The sequence below is a fragment of the Salarias fasciatus genome, chromosome 11 (genome assembly GCF_902148845.1).
Source record: "Salarias fasciatus chromosome 11, fSalaFa1.1, whole genome shotgun sequence".
Taxonomy (NCBI): domain Eukaryota; kingdom Metazoa; phylum Chordata; class Actinopteri; order Blenniiformes; family Blenniidae; genus Salarias; species Salarias fasciatus.
The window spans coordinates 16860576-16887359 of NC_043755.1; the positions used below are offsets into that span (position 1 = coordinate 16860576).

Genomic DNA, 26784 nt, shown 5'->3' on the forward strand with positions numbered 1-26784 from the left:
TTTGAAGTTGGTGCCTGCAGTAAATCCCTCTGAGCTGTTTTATTAATGGCGGCAGGAGGGAAGGTAAATAAAATTAGCAATATGAACAAACAAGCCCTTCTTTCCCCCAGCCTCAATAGATAGTCGTCTCCTGCATCTCCACAGGGCTTGTACATCTAATTTGCTGCTGCCCCTGGGTGGTAGCGGTGATGGCGAGGAAGTATAGGCAGCTCACGTGTCCTTTTCATTCGGGTAGCGCTACTAAAAAATTGACACCATTGCTGGGGAAAAAAAAAAAAAAAAGAAAAGAAGAAAGTACAATTCAGGCCAAGGGTGCAAAATAACAAAAGGAGACAGAACAGTGGGGAAAAAAGAGCAGGGGGAGAGGGAGATGAGTGTGAATTGGCTTTTGTGGATGCTCCTAAGGTGGAAGCAGAAAAAGGAAGACACACACACACACACACACACACCACACACACACACACACACTTGTGTCATTTTGACACCTCTACCTCTCCCAGATCTGAGGGTGATAGAGGTGTGATGTGCGATACTAATGAACAAGAACCACACTGATACTCTCCTTGTTAAAATGAGAGAGGAGAAGGGTATCTTGTTATTGTTCACCTTTCAAAAACAGAGGGTGAGAGAAATGGGGAGAATCAAGGAAAGAGAAATAGAAAGGCGATAAAAATACAAGAAAGACAAATAGATTACATTTCTAGCTCTGCTCGCTTTCAATTAAAACGATGCGGAAGGAGAACATTTTCACTAATTTGCACATTGAGAACCAGTTTGTTTAACCTGGACTGAACCTTTGTCACTACACGCATCTTAATTCTAACCTTATTCCTCCCAACAAGCCCTTCAGTTCTAAGATTGTACTCTCAACTTTGAATCGTATTTCTATTTTATGTGATAAAACTCATAAAATATATCTGTTATTTATGTCTAATACCAGGTAGAGCACAAACGCAGCTCTGATAGCTGCTTGAAATCCCTGTTTACAGTACACAGATCAGAATATTGGTATGGAGCATTGTTATTTTAATAGGGGGCAAATGTGCTAATGAAAGAGAAATGAGCCATCCGGGGAATGAATAGAGTCTTACTTAAAGAAAAACACTGACAGTGCAAGATGGGTGTCTTCGGTGTGTGGAAAAGAGATAAAACAGACAGAGGAGAGCAGGATCTATCAAATGAGACATTATCTGGCTCAGTCAGGCACGGCGAAAGAGTTAATGTCAAGTATTGATTCGGGCCAGATATTCAAGAGCGTTTTCCTTCACCACGAAATACAGAACACACACACACAAAATAAAGTCAAGTTTAAAGAATGCAAAGTGAATTATGCAGAATTGGTTGCAGATCTACAATAAACAAGTTCAACAAAAAGGTAAAATAAAAAGTATAGTTTAACAAAACAAGCAATGATTTCTGATAGTGTTGTGAATTTCATGTTTTAAAGTCATTTAAAGCTTTGACAGAAGTTATTCTGATTAATTACTGGTTTTTAGGAACAAGCTCATTTGTGATTCAGATTATAGGAGCGTTTAAGAAAAATGAGGCTTGGTATATTATGCAACAGTGTCCACTAACCATAATATCTCTTCAAAATGTCATGTCTTTGAGGGCATCCTGAAGGTACTTTTATCGCAGCTCCATTAAATTAGCTCCTTTGTTTGAGGATGTCTGACACTGTGAATTAACGGTTTGAAGTAAAGACAAGACCCTTTAATATCCGAGGACAGGAAGCAGAAGGTCGACTGGAAACTAAAGCTGCATTTAAAGTGCAGGAACTCCACTCAGGCACGGTGAACGATCACAGGAACTGGTGGGTTTGGACAAGTTTAGTGCTGAGGTTAATCATTTTTAGAGGGTTGGAAAGGTTTGGAGCGTTCGTGGAGGTGGTCTGTGACGACCTATCACCACACACAATACATTTAAAAGACTGCACTGCTGTTTGTTGACTATTTTTCTTTATTTTGTGCTATTGTACTTTGATCAGTTGGGGGAAGATTCAGATCTGCCTTGCTGTGAGGGCGTCTCCCCTTTTCAGTAAACTCATTTCCAATGCAAAAGAGGACGATCAAAAGCAAAATGATTAAAACCTCCTCCAAGTTCAGTCAGTCAAACTGAGATTTTATTGTGTTCCTGTTGTGTGACTGCTCTTCTTTTCATCACACCGGATTGAAGGTGTAATGCATTCACACCCGTTGTTTTTCCCGTGTCGTCAGTTGTAGACATGATACTTCTGGGACTTCAGACCGGGGTGGAAACGCTGACAGCAGCCAGCACATGGCAGTTTTTGTTGGTTTGTTTTGTTCTTTGAAGGAGGCACCAGGAGCAAAAAGGTTCTAAAGTTACTTTTAAGGCTGTGATTTATTGACATGCCGCAGAATCAAACACAATAGTGAGCATCCCAACTGAAAAGACATAAATGAGAACAAAAAGAGGTTTGTGTCTGTGAGCATCCTGCCTGTCGCCTCTCCACAGAGTCGCGTCCCAGAAGACAGGAACCTTCCATTAACCGCAGCGGACCATCGTCTGGCTCGTGAGTGTGAATTTGCACGTCGAGAAAAACGTTCATAAAAGACTAAATACTTTTAATTAAAACACCAGATAAGCTCTCAGTCAATCCCCCCATCTGCCTCAATGACTAGAATTAAGCTTCATAAAACACACTATTGTCTGTGTTATTATTATTATCCACTCTTTGTTTGCAGAGGCCCTCACAGATTCCATACATGAGCACTTTGCGTTTCCGCGCACGCACACGCCATCATCCTTTTCATCATATATTCAAAATATGTGCATGTGTACACAAGCGTGTTTGCACAACAGATGCCTGTGAGCGGCCTCCATGATAAGATGAAGGCGAGACCACTGGGACAGAAGAACCCCGCAAAAATGACAACAAGAGGAAAAATGAGTGTGGCACGGAGGTGCAGGGAGGCAGGCGATGGGTGGAGGGATGGAAGGATGAGAGCAGGTAAAAAAAAAAAAAAAAAAAAAAAAAGACAATATGGGAAGGTAAATATTTACCTATTCATGTGTCGGAAAGAGACCATGCTACCCATCTGTGCGGCGGCGTGTGTGTGTGTGTGTGTGTGTGTGTGTTCTCTGAAGTGGTAATGTGTGGCACGCTGGGGCTGCTGCAGCGTAGGAGTCGGACGGAAAGAGAGAGAGAGAAAGAGACAGCAGCGAAGGAGAGGGGGGAAGATGATGAAAATGGTAAAGAAATGCGCTTTAGGGGGATTTGGTGTCAAACGTAAAAAGTTTGCAAAGCTGCTGTCTTGTGGGAGAAAAGAAGAAGAAGGAAAAAAAAGCCCTAAATAAAATCACATTAACGTGTAATCTGACAGTTTGGCTGTGATGTGTAATTGTGTGGAAGGGAAGAGAGAGCAGCAGCTGGAGCCAGAGCGAGAGGGAAGTCTATGAGGAATGAAGTTTGAAGATTACGGAGCCATGACATATTGGGTGAAAATTAAGTTTGGGTCTAAGATAATCAATGCTCATGTGTGAGGAAGAGAGAGAGCAGTGCGGTTTTCACTGTGGATTCAAAGTTCTCAGAACAGCCATCTGCCCACTGCCGTACTTCTAAAAATTCACAGCTGATGCGATATTTTTTTTTTTTTTTTTTTTTTTTTCAAACAGCAGCGCGATCTCTGGATGGATCACCAACAATGATACCGGTAATATGATTTACGGTTATTTATATAAGGCAAATAAAACACTGTGCACTCACTGGCTTCATACTGCTCCTCAGCTAAATGGCTCCACTTTATGTTGATATGACAACAAGCAAAGTGACTTCATGGGAATTTCATCGAACTTGAAACGCGAGTTTCCACAACACACTCAGACAAACAAGCACTTTTTTAATGTTCCGGTTGTAAAGGAACTGATGTATGTGTGTCTTATTAACAGACAGTATTGTGTATTACACAAACGGACCAGGCAGTGAATGTGAACATGATCTGTGGAGCAGATTCAAGCATTGCATGGAAAACCAGCCTTTCAGTTATATATGACAGATCAATGCTGATTCACACAATGTAACCTGCATTCTTTGAAGTGTGTGAATCTGGTGGTTGGCATTAGCATTAGGTTTTAGGGATGTGAAGCCACTGAAGCAAACGACTTCCTGAATTTAGTGGTGAGGCTGTGCACTTGTATTGTACAGATGAGAAAACCACGAGTGAGAAGTTGAAGACCAGCAGGGCTGGGACTAACTGCTTCCTCTTACAATTTACTGTTTATTTATACTGAGCCGATCTGTATTGAACTTCTGGCTTTGACTGATGGAGTAGTTCTGCTTTTTCATGGAGGATTCGGCCACGACCTGAAGTGACATGTACCTGAAGCAACGCCTGTATTAGCAGAGTTCAAGATGCCTACTGAAGAGGCAAATCTTAGAATTAGTTATAAATTTTGATTAAATACATGTGGTGTGACTTTTGGAGGATATTATTGACCTCAACAGTTTGTTTCTTAAACAAGTCACTGAAGTTGCACAAAGCAATTTCTACAAAAATCTTCTCAAAAAAAGAGACTGGCATTGACTTTTAAGTCTGTGTCTTACTGAAGACTTCTTGTAAAAGGGATTTGACCCTCAAGAACCTGCAGGGAAGTCTTAAAATAGACAGAACTCCTCATTAAAACCCGTCTCCAACACACAACATATACCCGCATGCAGCTTTAAAGGTCACTCAAATCTTCTTTCGCAGCAACATTCTGAAGGTAAACCTCTCTACAACAAAATCTGGGAGACTCCACACGTCAGGTAATTACAGTCTGTGAAACATTACATGAAGAGGTGTCAAAGATGTTCAACAAACAAGGATTTGCATTGTGCTTTCAAGATCATTGATTGAATTGCTTCCCTGATTTGTGTTTTTTTGTTTGAGTTCTCATCATGTTCGGCACAGTGATTCTTGGTAATACATGATTTAAAGCTTGAAAGTCTGTTTATTTTATACCTTCTGAATCCTGCTACCCTTGCCAGAAACACGAAGTTGAATGTGTTGATTATGCCGTTGAAGATTTGACATATTTTTGTCAATGGACTTCATTTTGTTCCCATGAGGTGGGCGTGTGAAGACACACACACACACACAGGTATCCCACATCCAATCCATCCGTTACAGCCAATCTATCAGAAGAGACAAGAAGGAATCAAAGAGAAAAAGGAGAAGAATAAGGACACTTGTGAGGAGTGTGAGTAATCACTCAGACACTTAAGTGTTTGATTTAGCTGTGGCAGCTCGAGGTAATGGCACTGTCATGTAGCAGCTCAATTTACAGAGAAAGGGAGAGGTCTCCTTGGTTATCACTCACTTTCCTCACCCACTGCCACCATCAGGGATGAAGAAGGGGACTGTCAGCAGGAGCTGAGGGGATGCCAGGTGACTGCCCAGATAACGGGGGAATTTCAGGCACATCAAAGCTCCGGGAGCAAACAATGGATCTCACAGAGGCCCTAATGCGAACTGTAACGACTGTAAAATGACTTGCGAGACCCAAGCGATGACGACCATGACCTGAAAACCTGATTACGTTCAAGCCGGCATTATGGTCTTTCCACCAGACACTAACAATTAATCCATTTACAGAGTCGAGCATCCAGTTCCACTTTACACAATCTGCTGTTAAGTAATCTCCCGGATGCAGCAGACGTTAAAGAAAACTGCGGCATGTGCGAGCGGAGAGCCGGCAGACAAATGATTGGTTTGGAGACAGAATGAGACAGGTGATGGCTTCAGTTGGCCTGAGAGGAGCTGTCAAACTGTCGGAAAAGCTTTCTCGACGTGCATCTTCACCTCATCACTTCCCCACTTTCTCTCAGTCAAACTTGTGGGAATAAACGGCGAACGGTGGGATTTTTCTTTCACTTGTACTTACTCACGTGGAAATCCTATCTTAACTATTCCATTTTGGGTTATCAACAGGCTCCCACACTCGTCATTTGTCGTCTTTGCTCCTTTAATCCTTGTTTATGATTATCTATTCACAGAGAGACAGTTCCAGCTTCCAATAATTGAAGGAAAAAAGTCCTAAAAAAAAAAAAAAAAAGACTGTTTTTCTCCATTATCAAACAAGTTTGTTTAGGCAAAGTCTTAGCATTAAGCGATCACCTGATATTGGGTATACCTACAAATGGTCAGTGTAAACACGGTGGATATGCCGGCGGTCCATTAAGAGAATACCATTCGTCTTTAAAACTACAGTGCAAAATAACCTCTGTCTCTCCGTGCAGCGGGTCATTTGTAAAGATCGAGGTGGCTGCAGCCGAGTGAATGGAGAGCCAAGTAAATAATGATCCCGCTGGAGTCATCAGTAAACTTTATCATTTAATGAAACAGCCCGAACACAGCAGAGCAGAACTGCAGTTCAATTTAACACACACACTTACACATGCTGGCACACACATACTTCATTAGCCTTGGAGAAGGGTAATGAGAACACACACATACACATTCCATTAGTCTGAGGGTGGAGTAATAAGAGCGCACAGACACCACAAATCCATCCATTCACACGTGCGCGCGCACACAGATATTTTACACACACACATATAAAAGCTTAAGGAGCGCAGCGGTGCAGAGGCATGACACTCATGACTGGCTATTCAGGCGTTAAATGGACTGTCCCTTTGCACTTTATTTCAATTTAATCCAACGTTCATTGGCATAGCAGCAGAATGTGATTCATCATTCCATCCCGCTGTGCTGACCTGACCCGCTCAGACACGGATAACATCAAGGCACCGGATAAATGCAGGACATAAAAAGCCTTATCTGAATGAAGTGAATGGTGGACATGCCTGAAGTGTGGGCTTTGGACCGCTCTTTATCGAGCAGCTCGCCACCAGAGTTGGAAATATTGTTAACGACATGAATTGCTGAAGCGGGTAACGAGCCACTTCTGTCTTCTCTCTCCTTCTCACAAGGAGAAATGAGTAGGAAATCTAAAAAAAAATAATAAAGAAAACTGAACCAACAGAGGTTAAAAAAAGAAAAGAAAAACCACAATAACAGCTTCTCATTGAGCAGCTTTCTAATAGTTTGTTTCAAAGGAGTTCATCCATGACAAAAGCAGAATCTGATGATGAGGCAGGCTGAGCTGATCTTAGGTATTTACACACTTTCTGTTTCAACATGACGAATAAGACCCAGATTGACATCTGCTGATACTAACAAACGGCAAAGGTGTGTTACGCAAGAAATGCCTGTGACTGTTGCTGTGGTCGATGGTAATCATTTTTAACTAGCTGATCATTTAATGAGTCATGAGGCGGACTGGCACCAGGGCTGGAGAACCACATCAAGAAGAACCTGTCAGGCCAAATCAATCAGTGCCACTTTGAACCTGTGACTTCTAAAGTAAATCCAGGCACAGGAGAAAGACATCCGAGACAAGCATTGCAGAAAAAAGAAATATATAATATCACATTTGGTTTTCCCATAAAACATAACTGTAATAATGTAACGTCTGTAATTTGCTACAGTCATGAAGACACTTTTACATGATGCCTTTAACCCACTGGTGCATTTGTGCAGATAGTTTCATCTATTCTATACAAACCAGTGCTATTTTCTTTTCTTTCTTTCTTTTTTTCTTTTTTGAGATGTCCCATGACATTTACATACTAGGTTGATTACTTGAGAAGTGGACTTGGGCTCGGGGGTGTCCAGGTTCAAATCCCACGGCTGATTGTGTGTCCATGAGCATGAAGCTGCTCCTTGGAGCGCTGCTGCGAGGCTGCACGAAACAGGATTGGTCAGTGTGGAAAGAAAGTAATTTCCTCAAGGGGATTAATAAAATATGATTAGCTTAAGTAGTTATGTGCTAAGTTCAGTTTTTATGTAATTATGTTTTCAACCCTTGAATCGCATTTATGTGGATATTAATATACAGTATTTTATGAGCTGAGCTAAGAAAACTTTGTCCATGAGGACAAATGAATGTACAGTGTAATCACCATGCACTTTCTAACATGTATTTAAATGTGACTGATAATTCTCACAACTCAGCAGTGAGTCATTTAAACCTGGAATCACAAAGTGTTTTAGATCAAATTCACTTTTGCAGCTAAAGCCTCCATAAAAATAACAAGACAAAACAAGAAAGACCTGACAGGAGCAGGTTCAACTCAGGAGAGCCTAATGTGACAACGGGGACACATGTGTACCACGTGTATAAGAAATCAGGATTAAATCCCTAAAGACAATTTAAACATGAGAAACATTTTAACGTCCAGTGTTCGTTTGGTCAGTATGTTCAAGCAGCAGTAGATGTAAATGTACTCTGCTCTAGAAACATAAAAATCTTCACTTTAGTGCAACATAAAGAGTAAATGAGGAGAAGTGCCTCTGTTTGTGTAGTATTATCTGTGCTGGAATTATTTTTCCAGTTCGACTGCCCTCGCAGGATGACATTAAAGTGAGAGGCCATTCTTCTGGGTTTAACAGCTTACCATGGCTAAACATTACTTAACTCTTAAGTCCTCTATTCTGGTGGCAGTTTTCCCGCCCTGTAGCTCTAACAGTGAACACGAGTTCGGAAACACAAATAAACTCAGCATTGGTAAAAAAAAAAAAAAAAAAAAAAAAAAGCTGAATTTGCTGCCCGTGTTAATCCACCTGAGGGTGGAAAAAAATATGTTACACAACATTAAAGGTGAAAACAAAGTGGCGCTCGAACACGCACAAACAGAGAGGAGTCCATCAACGGCGAGTGAAACTGCATGTTTGGAAATAATCGCACAAAGGCGGCGTGACTCAAACGCCCGGCGAGAGAAATGTGAGACGAGAGACAGAGAGACTGAAAGGTGAGTCAGACAGTGAAAGATGACTGTTCTCCGAGATGTGCTGAAGTATCAGCTGACCCCGTCTGAGTACACTGGGAGGGTGCAGACGCTTGGAAAGTTAACACTTCGCTGCCTCGTCCCTTGACATTCCTGTGTTTTTTTTGCGACGGCTCACAGGTTAACCGAGTGCCACGCTGCCTTGTTCCCAGTCATGGGTGCCCAATGTGGGCGTCTGCAGACAACGTGGTTTTTAAAACATACTTCAAGCTGATCAGAAATCAGAAGCGCTGTTATCGTCTTTGAGCAGCCTGAACAAGAGGAAGAAGGGGGTTCAACATAATAACGACTTCTGGGGATGACCGTGCACATTTGAAAATATTCATAACAGTTGCTCACGAAAAAATTAAACAAAAAAAAATAAAGTGAGAAGTGCAGTCCTTGGTTCGTTTCTCACCCCCACATGGTTGTCCAGTCCCAGTGTGAAGTGGGTGTGAATTCAAGACTGTCACTTTCATAAGGTTACAGAAATAGACACAGACCGTCCCGATGCCACTGGCAGAAAGGTGTGGATGGAGGGAATTTCCAAAGCTATCCCACAAACAGCTTAAACACGCCATAAAGCACACTTGAAGCTGTCCAAAACCCTGTGCCTTTTACCGTTCTGCTAGGTGTGTGTGTGTGTGTGTGTGTGTGTGTGTGTGTGTGTTACTTCACACTACGTCTGACTGGCTGTGTGGCGATAAGAGAGGCGGCAGGTTGGACTCTTCATTCCAGCTTGTTTTGATAATTTTGCACGGTATCTGTGTTTGCACACGTTTGTACTGTCTCTTGCGGTGAGACTTTCACATCATGTTTCACTCATTCGATTTGGATCTGATTTAAACGAGTGTTATTTTCAAGGCGGTCAGACCACATGCATCACCACTACTTTCAATGAGTCAGAAAGAAAAAGCCACAGGTCTAATAATTCTCTGGCTGTGTGTTTTATCTATTCCTTTCTGTGAAGATCACATCTGGAAAGAGAAAATCACACTTTGGGAGACGAGTTGTTTGCACGAGCACACGTGTGGCTGACGCCGAGACACACAACCACTGTTGATGAACTTTTTAGTGAAGGTAAACACAGTTTTCTTCTTTTCATTTGATTGCTCATACTGATTAATCAATACGAATGAACGTTTTATCGAGGTAGAACAATCGCAGAAAACATAACGGCCTGCATCATGAGTGTGTCGGTTTCTTGGTGGGAAATGAGCCGACGCGCTTTCCCATACCAGAGTACAAATACAACTCTGTTTGAGGGAAAACGAAAAACAAATATCACTCCATCTTTTGGGTAAATACAGAAAATGTGTAACAAGTGAGGAGGTTGTGGTAACCCAAACATAACCTCTGTCCTTCAGGACCGCAGATAACCTTGAGGCTCATGAGTTAAACCCACATCAAAGCATTTCATTGATAATAAATGACAATGATGAATTCCAGTGGCTTAGTTTGGGACAATACCCACTAGCAGCTTATATGATATCTACGCAACATCAAATTAGTCATGGAGGAGACAAGCCGGCTGTGAACAAAAAGTAAGAAACAGGAAAATCTGTTTTAACTGACATGAAATGGGGGTAAAGCGTACGACCACGATGCATTCAAAAGGGAAAGAACAGCACGTTCTTCCTATACTACCCAGGATATGACTGAGGCTTTGTTACCACCTGCTTTTTGTGACCACTGGGAAGCATGGAGTTTCACAGCTGCTCCGACATGCAGAAACACGCGCACACTTACATAAGTGCCGGTATCCTGTGTTTCTTTCATGCTCTCTCTCTCTCACACACACACACACACTGCCGCACATGCTGTGCTTGACTGCTCTATTGTCTCTAAAGACAGCAGTGATGGGTGATGTGGCCTGAGAGGCTTAATAATAAATGAAGACATCTTAATGAAGGAAAACTTAGCTCCTGTAATTATAGCAAAGCTGTATGTATCTTGTGCGTGTGTGTGTCTGTGTGTGTGTGAGAGAGTGCAGGGGTGGGCGTGCATGGATGTGGGTGTGCACGTGTGTGGTTTAAGGAAAGGAAATAAGGTTTAATCCAGAGGAAGTGTCAATAAGACAACGATGTGTTAGGAATTGCCCGGAGTCATTACCCACAAGCTGGTTCTCACTTGAAAATCGCTCTCACACACACACAGACACACACCCACAGAGAGACACACACACAGAGACACACTTGAGTTTCGGCTTGTTGTGAAGTTAATGAGTCGTCTCTGCTCGTTTCCTGTTGTTTAAACTGAGCCAATTCTGCAGACTTATTGACACATGCAGCCAGGTATGTAGGCAGGAAGGCTCCCTCCCTCGCTCTCGCTCCTTCCTGGATTAAGTGGCTTCTATACACAAACCAACAGGCAACATAAACAAACAGCATAAACAGATACAGTCGCAATCACCAGCATTCAGCCCTGCTGAGTGCGTAAAGTGTTTACTCAAACATTTTCTGACGATCTAAAGATGCCGTAATTTCTTTCAGCTGAGTGACACGATCCAGCCGATAATGAGAAAGTTTGAAAGTGAAACGCGGGATTTATTGGAACCGCGACCCTGTAATTATTACCAAATTATTATTATTTCAGTCTTTAATTAGCCAGTTCTGCGCGTTGGGTTATGAGTCTGCCAAGCACTTGTGGAAAATACTTATTTGAGATATTAAGGGCTGCTAAACGGCGAGTGTGAAAGATTCATGTGTTCATAATTGTTGAGGTTTGTGCGCTCGGAGCTGGCTGTCTGCTGCGTCTGCTGCGCTTCAAAAGGAGCTGCAAATCAAAGGCTGCGAGTCAAAACACACGCACAGAAACCCAATGCTTCATTTGCTTTACCTGCTGAATCATCAGCTGGGGCGAAAGGAGAGGCGGCAGCAGGGGAGGAGGGGGGGTGTTGACAAGTCGCGCCGGCGCGGCAGGTTATCGCGGCAAACCCGTCTCGACCGCTGCTCTCTTCCCGCCTCTCCTTCTTTCCCCCCTCCTCACAAGTCCTACCTGTTTTGTTTTTTTTTCTGCTGCGGTGCCTGAAGGGAGCCGCGGCCCCATCCCGCCCTCCGTTTCAGTGAAACATTAGCCCTGCCGATACCTTAAACCCTTCAGAGTGTGTGTGTGTGTGTGTGTGTGTGTGTGTGTGTGTGCGAGCCAATAAAGGTATCTGCAAGACTACAAACAGATCAAGCCTGTCTCCACATAAACACACACACTCAAAGTGCAGTCACGCTACTGATGCGTGTGTCCTGCGGTAACCCATGAAGGTTTGATATAACCCTGTCACTTCTCGTGACTAATGGAGATGACTAACACACACGCACGCACGCACACACACACGGGATACAAGTGCTCTTGGACCTGTTTGTTTAGTGAGCAGCGGTTGCTACACTCAAGAGAAATGGACACGCGCGCACGCACTCGGTTTATCATTGAAACATTGAGTCAACAGACGCAGCGTCTCTCTGGCGGCACGTTGCGCTTCCAACACACAAATGTGCCGCGAGTATGAGGAAGCTGAGGCAGTCGGTTAGATTATTTTGTTAAAAATTGATATCATCTCTGTCCCGGGCCACGGCGGCCCGCTGCGCGCTCTCATAATACTTTTCTTTTTCTTCTCATCTCATTCATTCTTTGCATTATGTATTAACTTCCAAATTTTTAAAAGAACAAAGCGGCTGTTACGCAACTGCTTCCAAGTAGAAGTTAATGTGAGAAATATAAAATTTGTGCTGTTGAACAGACTATAGTAAAGTTATGTGTGTTGGTGTTATGTCTTTGGTGTCAAATCCTCTTTAGACTGCGTGGTCACTTGTTTCCTTCAACCAAATGTTTCACATAAAGGGAAAAAAAAAAAGAAACTTATTATTTATCACAGTTCCAGATACAAGAGCCAGATCTGAGCCAAATGTTTTGTGAATACAATGTATGCATTTTATTTCTATGAATCACCAGAAAGATATGGCCAGCTGCACATTTAAAAAACGTGTGAAGTCACACGGTTTATGGAGAATAGCTGGTGTCTTTAAGTGAGGACTTGTGATGTAATGTGTTGAAAAGAAAACTGACCAACTGCACAATGGTACTTTTATTTTGCAGGGGGGGGGGGTGTTCCACCTGGGTAAGTGAAAAATGGTCATGAAGTAGGTTTTTAAACGTTTAAATGAGATTATTATTAATTATGAGTGAGGACTGTCTGATCTTTTGCCGTTTGCATGACATTTATATACACCAAGAACACATGACCCACAAACCAGGTTCACCACAACAAAGCCAGAAGATGGACGTGAAGTGTCACGTGACGAGGTTACGCAACAGGAACAAGAACAAATCATGGAAACAAGCCCATGTATTGTTTAACTGGAATCTGATCTGATCATGAACGGGTTTTCAGCATCTCCTACGATAAAGGCACAGTGGTCACGTTTACACGGACCCAAAAATCCTCCGTATAATCGCTTTATATGGTGTAGTGGATTGCAAATGTGTCAACTGCAGCTGGTGAGAAGAAAGTTGCAAAACAGTCACAGATCAATAACTTCTCCCGCTAGGAGTCTCTCCATCAAAACAAGAAACAAGACAGAAGGAAAAATCGGAGGTAAGACGGCGGCCATGGAATGTAGATTTACCATCAAACGGACTATGGCAATCTGAAAATCAGGCATTCACACTCAAACACACATGAGGAACAAACAGGGCTGAGAGCTTCAGATTCAGTCTTGCTCGAGGATACTTTGTTAGATGGGCAGCAGGGTTCATGTTGAACTGGTAACCAGGGGAATAGAAGATGACCCACTCCACCACCTGAGCCACAGCAGCCCTCAGGTGAAACACATCATTAAAAAAAAAGAAAGAAGAAAACACTGTGTGAAGAGATTAATGTTTGATGTATTTCTCTGGAGGTAATAACCAGAGGAGAGGGTGGAATGAAGATAGCACCATGGACAGACAATTTGTAAAACAGACTATATTGCTTTGATTATAATTACATTTCAGATGTTGTTTTTTTTTTTAACCACTCATACATTTTAGTGTGTATTTCTGGATTAATTCACATGGAAAAATCTACTTTTATGAGCATGAATAGGTTGAATTCATACTCACACAGAAGCTGTTTAAAACAAAGTGTTTTATCTGTCTAACAAGGAACAAGCGAATCCCGAGACTTCAGCGACGAGCGTGGACCGGTCCTCAGTCTGAGGCTCAAACCGAAACACGCTTAAAGAGAGGGCAGGAAAATACAAAACGCCCGACTGTTTGCCTTCTTGGGAAGAGGAGCCATGCTAAAGGTCAGAGTGATTACATTCATTGCGGCATGCAGGATGACATGGACCGGAGCGGGGTAACCGAACGCTCAAAACAAAGATTGGATGGAAGTGCAGGGATCCTATAGGTCATGTCAAGGGTCACTACAGTCAGTCAGCCTCTGACATCGCGCAGATTAATCACTTGTTGACCTATGCAAATCCTCCTTGCTTTGGGAAAACAGCTGGAAAAAAAAAAAAAAAAATCCACGGCAGCGGATGCTAATGTCAACAGTTCTGAGAATAAAGCTCTGAGTTTTAAACGCCTTGAGAGCGAACCGGTGGCTGAGAGGCATGTAAGTGGATGTGTCTCCTTGAGAGGAGGACGTCTTTAGCCCGGGATTCAGAGGGTTTCTAGAGGTCACACACACATCACCGCCGGGGAAACACACCCAGCAAACCCGCGGGAAACCCTGGAAGGACTTGGGGGCCACTCAGCGCCCAGCTGTACCCTGACATTAATCCCTGTGTGGCATCTCAACCAACTAGCCCTCAAGTTCAGCACTCAAACCGCTGGATTCTGCTCCTGAGCGCACACACACACACACACACACACACACACACACACACACACACATACACGCATACAACCAATCCCCCAACTCAGAGGCGCATAGCTATTCTTCTCTCGGCGTTTCATCTCTGGTCCCCGTGGTTCAAACACACTTAATCCTCGAGAGTAGTTGAGGGAAAATCTGCCCAGATATTACAGCAAACTATGCAACAACTGTGGAAAATCCTCTGACCACGTTCACTCACTCCTTAACAGCCTTATTCCACCATAATAGGATTTCCTCCATACATCATTACATAAAGACTGTACTTCATTATGTGATTTTAATTGATAGAAGCAGAGAGAAAAGAGAGGAAAAAAATATGGCCTGTATTGGCAGACGAGAACAAATTAACCGTTTTAATGAAATAATTATTCCACTGATTGTTAGAATTATTCATGGCAGGAAACAATTCCTTTATAACAACCAAAATGTCTTATTATGTTTTTCAAAAGAGAGCATATTTAATGCAATTTGATTTTTTTTTTCTCCTCCTGTGAAAGCTTTTGACTTTAGTTGAGAGCACCGTGGAGGAAAATCTACTATGAGATTTGGGCCAAATATTGAAACAAAGGATAAAATAACTACTCAAATTAAATAACACTGAGGAATAATGTAAGCAATTAGTTTTTTAAAAGGTGCATTTATATACTTTCCAAATGTCAAAAGGGTTCAAACTTCGCACATGGCCACAAGTTGAACTTTATCCATCATAAAAATTGTATTTTGTGCAAATTAATATGAACAAATTGGCCAAAGAGACATGTTTTTTTTTTTTAACTGCTGCAGTTATAATTGTGACTTTCTTTCACAAATTCATCAACTCGTGCTAATGTTAGACAAGATTAAATTTGCAATTATATTTGAGGAGCATGCCTAATTTGAGTACTGAACTTTCTCCAGACTGCTTCAGGTTTAATGCGACGTTCATGAGTGTGAAGAACATTTTTCTCCCATGTTCTGTTTGATTAATTTACTTGTATATAAAGTTGGGATGCATTCCATTAGTTGGCTAATGGCGATTAAACAATCAGCATCGCGATGAGAAGTTGGAGATATCTGGTGAGAACGCTACACCGAGTAATTAAAATCACTCTGGTTGAGCAATACTTCACCGCATTCCTGAAGAAACATGTGGATAATAACGACAGCAACGTTAACCTGACGGGCTCCACCAGGAGCTGCTGTGCTCCCGCCCGGTCGGACACGATGACCATGAAGACGCCGGCGGTTCTCACTTCTATAACGTCTGAGGCGTCTTAGAAATACAGTGACATCTTGATGGACGTTGAAGTTTAAGGAGCATTTAAGATTCATGACAGGCTTTAAACCCTTTATACATCGTTACACTCCGTGGTCGTTGTTATCCATACAGAGCTTTCCACCCTGGTATGTCTGCACTCACAAACCCAGGCCTAAATACCGTCTGGAATACTTCTTTAAGGGTATCGGCACCAAAAAATAACACAAAGAGGAATAATACAAACGCAAAACTAAACTTTACCCTGGAATTGAAATGCAATCGTTGGAGCCGTTTCATCTTTATCATCATAAATTTAAAGCGCCATCATTTATTTACATGATCAGAAACCCAGCATGTGAAGCAATGCAGAGTTAAATTCCAGGGGTTATAAACTCCCACATATCACTGGAGGAGGAGAAGAGGAGCTGTGATTCTATTGTATCTCCAGCTGTGACACTTACGGCCATTGTTTGATCTTTAACGCAGGACTGGACTGCTAATATATATATATTTTTATTTTTCATAGTTGCTGGGGGAAAAAAAAGGAAAACAGAAAATGATTTCACTTGTCAAGAGAAAAAAAAGAAGGAAGGCAATAAGCGCTTCAAAAATGACAGAAGAAATGTCAAATTGAATTCATCACAGAGTTCAAGGTGTGTGTGTGTGTGTGTGTGTGTGTGTGTGTGTGTGTGTGTGTGTGTGTGTGTGTGTGTGTGTGTGTCTGCCCGATAAGAAGAGAAGCCAGGGGAGCGTGACCTCTGGTGACCTCTGCGGTGTTTCTGGCATTAAAGCTGTTTGTAAGGAGGAACGTGTTTTTCTCCTGCTGTCGGCGTCGGTCAGACTTCTTCTCAGACACCTGCACAAGGTGCACGTCTCCTCTGAGGTGAACGCTAAACGCTCCAACAAAGTACCTACATTAAGAGTCACTGCCTGCACAAGACCACCCACTGAGCATGGTGTGGGGCCTGCCTTCCCATTTCAGTGTTTGAAACAACAAAAAAAAGGGGTTTAAAATAGCCCAACACTGCTTGTGGACACAGAGTAGAAATATCGTATATATAATATGTGGCAATACATGTTAATAGGAATGTAAAGGAAAAATAGAGAAAGGCTAAATGAAGTTAAGTAATTGCTCATAAATTAAAAAAAAAAAGTTGGTTTCTTAACTTAAAGGATTATGATAATGAGGAAGACTTAGTATGCAAATATTTTAATTAGCCAAGGAGGTGTTGGTGTGACCACATTTCATTTTGGAGCTCAGTACCCCGGTGCCAAAGCAAGCAAAGTGCAGAATAATACTAATTTCAACATGGACATGCTACAACCCCTCCTGGCTAATACGACACACACACACTCAAACACACACGCGCGCGCGCGCGCGCACGCAGAGGACTGTTTCCTGGCTTGTCTAAAAAGTTGGCCTCCCTCCCAGAGCCTGAACTGCGCCCCGGCTCTTTCCACGGCAGCCAAATGGGTCAGGCCCCTGTTTGTGTGCTCTTATTGATTTCAAACAGCCCACATCACCTGCTCGTTATTCCAATCTGTGTTTAGGAAACACGGGCCAGACATTGCGCAACCTCGCTCACAAAGAAGCGACGGCTCGCACAAAAGGCAGTTTATGCCTGGCAGGTGTGTGTGTGTGTGTGTGTGTTTGTGTGTGTGTTTCTGTGGACTTTGACTAAAATGTTGTAAAATCCTGTCCTGATTAGTGTCACTGTGTTCAGAGTTTCACTAAACAAGAAAACAGAGAGAATGTAGCGAGTGCAAACCTTCATCCACAGCCAGAGAGACACAGCTACCCACAGGGAGAACATGCAAACTCCACACAGAAAAGGGGATTTCAAACACCACAACTCAATGACCCCCCTGAGTATAAGGCAGAGCAGCCCTGTAAGAACACATTCTGCAGTGGCCTATAAAGCTCAGTTTTTAGACAAGAGGAAAAGCTGGAGCTTTTGGTGTTTATCAAGAGCTGGCGGATATTTTCGAGTGACGGACAGGTGAGATTATGACTTACTGACCTGAATTTACTGGCCTGTTTTTGCACAATTGCACGGAAATAAAACAGGGCAATGACAGAAACTGTCCTCAAGCAGAGTCAAATAATGGACGCTTGGTCTTAAAAATGCACTTCAAGATTATTCAGCAATCACAAAAAAATGACAATCAGGTTTGACATTAAAGGGAATGTATACTGCATTTGGTTTCTACACTGTTAGAGGAGATTTAAATCAAATGTGGGAAAGAAGGTATAAAAAGATGTTGTGAAGGAGAAGTATAAGTGACTCACAAAGTCACACAAATAACACACACACACACACACACGTGCGCACACGGCCTCACGTTCATGGGTTCCTTCTTTCAGTTCAGGCAACACGTGGGGAAAAGCTTCTCACTGAATATCGTTAAAATTCAGATCGCTGTACAGCGACCCAAATAAAAGTCATCACACCCGGATTTACATTTCATATTTAAGCTCGTGGCTTGACGTTGACCCACATAAAGAGTGGACATGAAATCTATTGATTGCCGCGGTACATGCATCTCATCCGCTTAGAGCCGATCCCATGCCAGCAAAACAAAATCTGCAAATGAAAAAAAAAAAAATAAAACCACACATACATGACGTAACCATAACAATATGAATGTTTTACCATTATTTACAAGTGGGACCTTAAGGAACATAATTCAATGTTCTTTACAAGTAAGGTAACTAATGTGCCCAATCTGGAAATCGCATGCATTTTCACTTTTTTCCCCCCCAAAGTGCTTAACCTCTCCACCTCACAAATCTCCCGCACACAGTATATAATCGAATGAAGCAGAAAAGCCCTCGACTGTATTCATTTAAAAATGTGTATGTCGCCGTTTAATACCAAGGGAAATAAAAAAAAAAAAAATGAAGCTTGTCATCTGGAAAATGCAAAAACATGCTTAAATGTACCATTGCATACATCAACAAGTTTTTATATATCTAAATCTTATAATAATACCCAGAGATTCAAGATACAAACTCATTTTCATATGAATCCACCTCATGGCGTATCTTCATAGCGTGGCTCTATATTTACCCTCCGCTGCCATAATTAATCATACTCAGATTCCATGATAGATTATCTTTCATTCAGTGAAAGATTACAGTTTTTTGTCTTACTGGCAATATCAAAGGTCAGATCCTGTGTATTATGTGGCTACATTTATGAAATTTATTCCCGAACAGAGTGTGTGTATGTGTGTGTGTGTTTTGGAGGAACATTTTCCTGAAGTATGTCAGGAATCGGGACTCGACTGTTCGGTGCTCTTTGTCTGCTGGGTTGACGTTTGAAATGCTCAGCCTTGTAAAGCGATATCCTGATGAATGCCACGCTAAAAGAAAAGACACGCAGCGGCAGGGCTGAGAAATTTGGGCCGAGCGAATTAACGCCGCCGTTCGAAAAGTGACACTTTTGTGCGCTGCTGAAAAGAAAACTTGTCTTCGTAGTTTGCAAAAAGACTTGGGGCTGCGGTGGCCTCGAGGTTACAGAAGCAAGCCAGTGTTCACAGTTTCACGGGTTAGAATTCCACCGCTGACGGGTCACTGCTTGGTCCCTGAGCATGACCCTTGACCCTAACCAGCTCCCCGGGTGCTGCTCTACAGCAGCTCACTCCTCCCAGCATGCATAGCTGAGGTTAACTATGAATAGGATGTCTTGAATGCAGATGAACGAGAAAGCTGTTCTCTTTCTTTCCTTGAATTCATGAGTTGTAAAGCTACTAACAGCGTGCAAGTTTGATTATACTTTCATTTGCGGTCAATATTTTCACTGTGCTAAGCTAACTGGCTGCTATCCTGTGACAATCCTACTGTCCAGATGAATAAGGGTGCTTCATTTTTTTCTGTGGTGTTTCTCTGAATTGTTAGTCATGCAGCTTTAGGCACCACTTACACGTGAAAACACCCCGTTTTTACATTTTAGTTTCAAGTAACTTTCACAGTTGCACGACCACACACACACACACACACACACACACACAAAAACCCTGTTCTATAACCAAAAATATGAATTCACATCTAAAATAAAACTTTCATCATTCATGTTTCGCTCTGCATCTCAAAGGGAAGGGGTGAAGGAGACGATAAAAGAAGCCACTGCTTTGAGATGGGAAAGAAAAAGAAGGGAAAAAAAGCATCTGTCACAGGAACTCAAGACACACAAGCACCCACTCAAACACACCACACACATTACAGAGTCGATACATGATATTTCACTCCGACGTGCGAATCATGATCATCAAGAATGTGTGCAGCGAGGTGGCGGCGCCTTCGCAGAACGTGGCCGCTTTATTGTGATTCCAGTCAAGTGAAAGTGGCGCACAATCCAACATGAAAGGAGACTGTTTCAGCTGGATGTCGACGGCACAAAGGGACGGGCGCGCCGCCATTTTTGTGTCACCGGCGCGACGGACCCCCGCACGGCGTCTCACCTCTCTGACAGGAAGTCCACCACCCTCCTGAAGTCGTCGATGCAGTACTCCCTCTTCATGTCCATCAGCACGCTGTCGGAGGCCGACTGCACGGGCACGTGGAGGAAGGCGTACACGCGCGGGTGATTCAAAATCTTCGCCATCTCCTGAGGAAGCACAGCGGGAAATAAGAAAGCGGGACACAAGGAATACTTCATTAATGAGTCCAAACTGCCGCTGCTCATCAAAAGTTGAAGTAATTCCACAAACATAATCCCTACCCAACGACTAATAAATACATTAAGCTTGAATTAAACATTTTCCAAAGATCAATCTGTCATGTAAACGTAAATAATCTATTCAAACAGTCCAGCGTGACAGTAACCTGCAGTCCTGATAGAAATGGACCAAGTCTAAAAATTTCCATTTCTGTTGATTGATGGTTAAACGCAGGAGGAAATTGTAGCGTTCTTAACAAGTAATGTCCGTGAGTCGATACTTTGTGGCCAGAAATTAAATTTCTGTAAATATTTTCATGCTGCTCAAAAATGTAGTCAATTAAAGCATAATAAAATAATAAAGTAAAGGAAATATTAAAGGAGGAAAGCAGCAAATCCCTGTGATGGCTCTGGTGAACGATCGCTGCTAGCTTTGAATAAAATGAAAGTTCCATTAACATTCCTGCCTCTTTCTGCACCCTTTTCATTCCAGACCTTCTACAATACGCGGCCTCTTATTTTTCCATTTCTCCTTTTCATATTGAGAGAGTAAAAGAAAAGCAGCTCGGAGAATTCATCGTGTGCACACACTACATCTCGGGTCCAAAGAGTCAAGGCTGCTCCAGTAGGGATCCTTTATGTCTGAAGAGTCAAGAGCTTTTACCGAAGCATGCGGGTCCCCATTTCAGATCAAAATGATGAGAGGGAAAAAAAGAAAAAACATATTATGTCTATAATTAAATCGGTAAGGATTTCAGGACACTGGGTACCTTCAGCTTCTGCTGAAAGATTTATACAAACACTTTAGGTACAGTGAGTCCTGCAGCTTCTACAACAAGGGAAAGCTGATGTTGAATTTGGGCGCTGTTGTGATAAAGTTAAAGGAAAATGTGAATATACATGAAAAACAACTCCTCAGAAAGGATTTTTTTTATTTTTTTTACAAGCAGCAACTGTTCTGTGCTTGTGTTTGCATACACTTCTTATATTAAAGGACTCGGCTGACATGAGAGCCTGTCTGCACTCCAAGATGCTTCACTTTGATTGTAATTAAGCAAAGACGCTCTACAGCTTAAATCAAGGCAACGCTCCACTAGGCTAAAATACACGTTACCTTACACACCGCACGAACTATTTCATTATAATGGGAAATTTCAAGTCTTGAGGCAGTGAAGACGTTTGATTCGAGCGGTCTCTGGATCCGGTTCAGCCTGAGTGAATCTGCTCCTCAGAAACTGACTTCGCAGGTCTGCCAGGCGTCTCCTTTGTTTCCCGGCTCTTAGACTTTCTACCAAGAGCGCTGCATTTTTAAGGGACCCCCAATTAATTAGAGGATTTGGCAAGTTTTGTTTTGCCCCCCCGCCCTCGCCTCATTCTCACTTTAATTCCGTCTATGAAAGAAGTGGAGAGACTGCAGATGTCAGATTTCGCTTGACGGACATAATCAGAATGCTATCATCACTGCGCTAATCACCACAAGGAGGAGGAAAGGAAAAAGAGAGGGGAGGAAAAAAAAATGATTTAATGATTTCCTACAAGAATGTGCTGATTGCAGTCCGTCTTCTCAATTAAGATCTATTGTAGCATGTTCCCTCTTCGCTTCGTATGTGTGCGCCAACGCACACTCACACACACACACACACTCTCACACACACAGCTCGGTTGCAGCACCGCGGGGGGTTGACCGCTGGAAGCTCCAAATTAGAAAGAATTAATTTGGTTGGAAAATGGAGCTTGATTGGTGACAGAAATCAGGCTGCTGCATGTGCGTGTGTGACAGAGAGGGGATATGTGAAAAGAAGAGAAAAAAACATGGAAAGGAACATGGAAATATATGTGTTTTTAAGTGTTGTGAAAGGTGAACAAGTGGAGGAGCAAAGGAATAATTATGCTCTTCCTTTTACAGTTTAGCTTGTTTGGTTGAATACGGTTTTGATGGAGGAGGTTTTCGAAAGCTGCAACCATAGAATTAGAAAAGATGAAATTTCCACCAATAAGAAAAAAAAGAAACCAAAACGTAAAGGGTGAGTTCCTCGGGAGATAACGGAAAAGAAGACAATCCTGCGTGCAAGACTCATGAAATACACTTACATACTGTGAGTGGTTTGAGAAAAAGGGAGATACTTGTGAAAACATTGATTTCTTTTCAAAAGTACAACTGAACACTTTGCCGTATATAAATGCTCAAGTTGCAGGTTGAGTTGTGAATTTAAGCACTTGTCATTAACGCTACGCTACACGTTTAGTCAAAGACAAAGAGCTGCCCTGCGAGGTCTGGATGCTCACGTGCAGGTAACGGAGGAAAAAGCAACTTTTATTATTCTAAATACAGTCCTTTTTCTGACCTAGTTAATGACTCAACCGTGAAAGTTTTTCCCTTTTTTTTTTCTCTCAGGATTATGAATTTAGTTCAGCTGAAAGAGCGGGTGCCGTCGTGTCACACTTTGCAACCGCTCGCCCCTCCGCTCCTCCCCGCCGGGTCCCCGACAATGGCGGCCATCGGCATTCCCTTCACATGTTTCTCCAACTGATGCAACCGCGGCGAGCCCCGCTGACAGCCGAAACCTTGAGGGTCCTCAGAGTTCAGCAATAAGCAAGCTTGGGTTTGCCGCGGCACACACGAGCCTCCCTGCGTGTTACTTGTTGCCGTGCGCATTTTAATGAGTTCGCCCCGCGATGAAATGTGTCATATAAATAAAATTGCTGGGCTCCGAACTGATAGATGCATCTCTGCGCTCCCTGCTGCGGTGCCTTGCATTATGTATAGTAATACGTTACTCAAGTCTCATTAAACGCACCGACAACGACGAGTCCCAAACGACCACAATCAAGATCGCAGACAGTGCGTGTGTGTGTGTGCGCGTGTGTGTGTGTGTGTGCGTGGATGTGTGTTGTAAGGGTGAATGGGGTCTTAGCAGATGGCATGCTGGTTTGAGTAGCGGGGCACCTGATTACAGCTGGGGATTAATCTATAAGGGGAGGACTTTTCATTCACACAAGCCATTTATCATGTGAGCGCTTCTGTCTAACAGAGTGCGTCGCGTCGTCCGGTGATTATACAGTACACTGATATGGATCTCTCGTTACGAATCCCCGCGGAGACCGAGGGGGTGGGGGTGGGGGTGAGGAGGGGGGCCCTTTTTTCCGATGTTTCACTGCTGCTGACAGTTTATTGAGTCTAAAGTGAAAATGATGCTGTGAGGAGCGAGATATCTCTCAGCAGTGCCCCGTGGCAAAAATTGCAGCTCCGCTTTAATGCTTTCGCTCCCAGAAGGATGAACCATCCGGCTGAAAGAGAAATACGGCAAGCCTAAATAAACCGTGAGGTTTTGCATGTTTTTATTTATCTTAATGAGCTCTGTTGGCTTATAAAGCAGCACAATAATTGTTTATGGTCTCTGCGCTCATTTTTTTTGTTTCTCCACAGCAGGTCTATGTTTTATTTTCACAAGCAGACACGCAAGCTTTTCATCTCTGGCTGAATAACTATTAAAAAAAAAAAGAAAAGAAAACATAAACCAGAAAGAATCTATACTAACTGGATTAGTGCAGAGGATCTGATATCTCCCCCTCTGGATCAGATAGCCACGGAAAGAACATACATGGGAAAAGTGCAGCGAGGAGATGAAAGATGATTTTGCTGTGAGCAGCCGGAGTAACTTCACCCTTTCACACCATCTTCTGCTCATAAGTTTAGTGTTGCAAAGTATCTGGAGTATTTTGTGGCTTTGAGCTGTTTTTGCTCCCTTTATTTTTATCTGTTGCTCTCTCCTATCTTCTTTATGATTTAAGTGATTCTTTATTTGCATTTTGGCACAAGATTGCGTGTTTTTAAAGTTAAACACTGAGATTCACAATAAGCCTAAAGATGGTAACGCAAAAGCTGCCAGTGTTCTCGCTGCACTTTTTTTTTTGTAATGTTGCTGTTACAATCCAGTTCTAAATTGGTCAGTCACCTCAGCGAGATTCTCCCACGAAACCAGTTTCAGTGCAAAAAACATCTCCTGCCTCTATACCAACTCGCTTTTCAGCACTTTTAGGAGATAAGCTTCTGACAAAAAAACAAAATAAGCAAATGAATTTCTTGCAAGGATAAAATGTTTTACTTCCGGCAGTTGAATTCCAAAGTTTTGGCTTCTGTTTTATTAACCAACAGTTCTGGAAGTGGGATCGAGTGTTTGGCTGCTCACTGATATGCAAATGTTTATTGCAGTATGGACAGCTAAAGGGACTATATCACTATGTGTAGCCTCAACAATGGTGCACATCCTTGTTGTATTCTGTGATTTAGCCACATGTCTGTAATGTAAGACCTGCCTGAGACTGATAATTTTTATTAAAATCTAACTTACACATAAAACATGACTTCCATCTAATATCATTAAGCTACGTCGCATTGTGGTTCAGGGAGAAAGAATCACGTCTGTGGCAGAAAATCACCAAAGGATCAAATTCTCAAGAGTTGATAGTACTTGAGAGGGGAGCTCAAGGCAGTTTTTTTTACAAATAACAGGAACACCTTAAGACTTGCACAAAACATTTTCTGAAAGAAGATTCTTTCTTAAAACTGAGCTTTTTTTTTTTTTTTTGGAGGAACCGAAACAATGCTGTGAATGCTGAGAAGAAGACAGAAAAAGAAAAGAAAGTGACTACATGAAGTACACTTAACATCACCTGCACCTAGAAATCTCCTTTAAGAACAACCTTGATCTTAAAAGTAATTGTGAGAAAAACCTCTTTTTTTTAATAACCATTTGATCTTGTAGTAAAAAAAAATGGAGGTGCAGTCCAGTTGTTCAATTCTGTGAATGGGGGAAATCAATTTGACTAAACCACATCTAAAAGTCTCATAGTAACTGTTTAAGTGGGGTACAGGCAGGGTTTGTAAGCGGGGTACTGTATTACGTTCCCGTATGGCGTGCAATGAGATCACATTGGCGATTGCACTGAAACAGCACGCAACTGCATCAGCACAAAAAAAAAAAAAAAAAAAAAAACCCAGACGTATCCACAAACCCACACACATTAGCAGGGCTCACCCAGGGGAGTCTGCCGAGAAAACCGTTCTACGAGCCATTCCCATGGCGGAGAGGCGGTGCACACACACAAACAGTCGGTGGGAACTACATTCAGCGGCAGACAGAGAAAACTGGGATCCCTGTGGTATTAAACATTTCAAACACTTCAGGCTGCACTTGATTTTCCCTGGAGGCTAAACCGAGCCTGCAGCACCACACGCGCAGTTCAACTGAAATCTATGTATTGCACTCTAAAAGGGAAATTAGGCAAAGGTCTCGCATTTGAATGTCACACTGTACTGTTGTGTGTGTGTGTGTGTGTGTGTGTGTGTGTGTGTGTGTGTCTGTCTCAGGTGGTGGTGAGCTGAAAAAACCATGACAGTTATATCACATTTGTGAGTATTTTGTCGCGTTGTTTACTTGTAATACTGGGAGTGTGTGTGACAAGTTTGTTCGCTGAAAACGGGAGAAGTCAAGCAGAGAATCCAACAAAGCTATATTGTGTAAAAACAGTGAATAAATATGGGTTTCACGTTTCAAATCGCAGTCATTTTTGTTTTTGTAATGCATTCTTACACCATTATAAAAAAAAAAAAAAATCACTGACAGTACAAGGCAACAGGAGTGATTGATGCTGAAATGCACAGTTTCTAGTGAGAATTTAAATCTCCATACTCTGAAAACGCATTTCGCTGCAATGATTCAAAATGTAATTTATTGCCGTACGTCAGGAGTGAGAATTTAGAGGCGCATCAGAATAGTTTGAATGCGAGCGTCGGCTGTGTGCTCGGTCCCTCACACGGCGCTACATTAGGCCTCTAATGCGAGGAAGCTCCCAAAGGCTTCATTAAAATGAAAATGGTTTGAGAGGGTGCGGGTTCCCATACAGATGCACAATGCTCGAGCAGGTAAGAGATAGGACTCTGTGTGTGTGTGTGTGTGTGTGTGTGTGTGTGTGTGTGTGTGTGTGTGTGTGTGTCTTTTCCTCTGGTGGAGACATCACCCTGATTGCACGCTGACCCATGTTTACTTGTGTCACTGTGGGGACAAAAACTGAGGCTCCCAATCAGGAAATCAATACATTCCAAGGTAAAGACATGTTTTTTTGTTTTTTTTTTTTTGCAGCTCAGAGGTTTGCACTGTCGGTAATGTATGGTTGAGTCGAGTCCCCGCTCCAACATGCCTCA

General features: G+C 42.5%; 1 protein-coding gene across 1 annotated transcript in view; it reads right to left on the bottom strand.

The window, feature by feature from the left end:
• Positions 1-26784, bottom strand: part of cdkal1 (CDK5 regulatory subunit associated protein 1-like 1) — a 232327-nt gene that overhangs the window by 65752 nt on the left and 139791 nt on the right. Inside the window, exon 10 of the mRNA XM_030102247.1 lies at positions 20383-20528. Within this exon, the coding sequence (XP_029958107.1) occupies positions 20383-20528 (146 nt within the window). The remainder of the gene's footprint in view (positions 1-20382; positions 20529-26784) is intronic.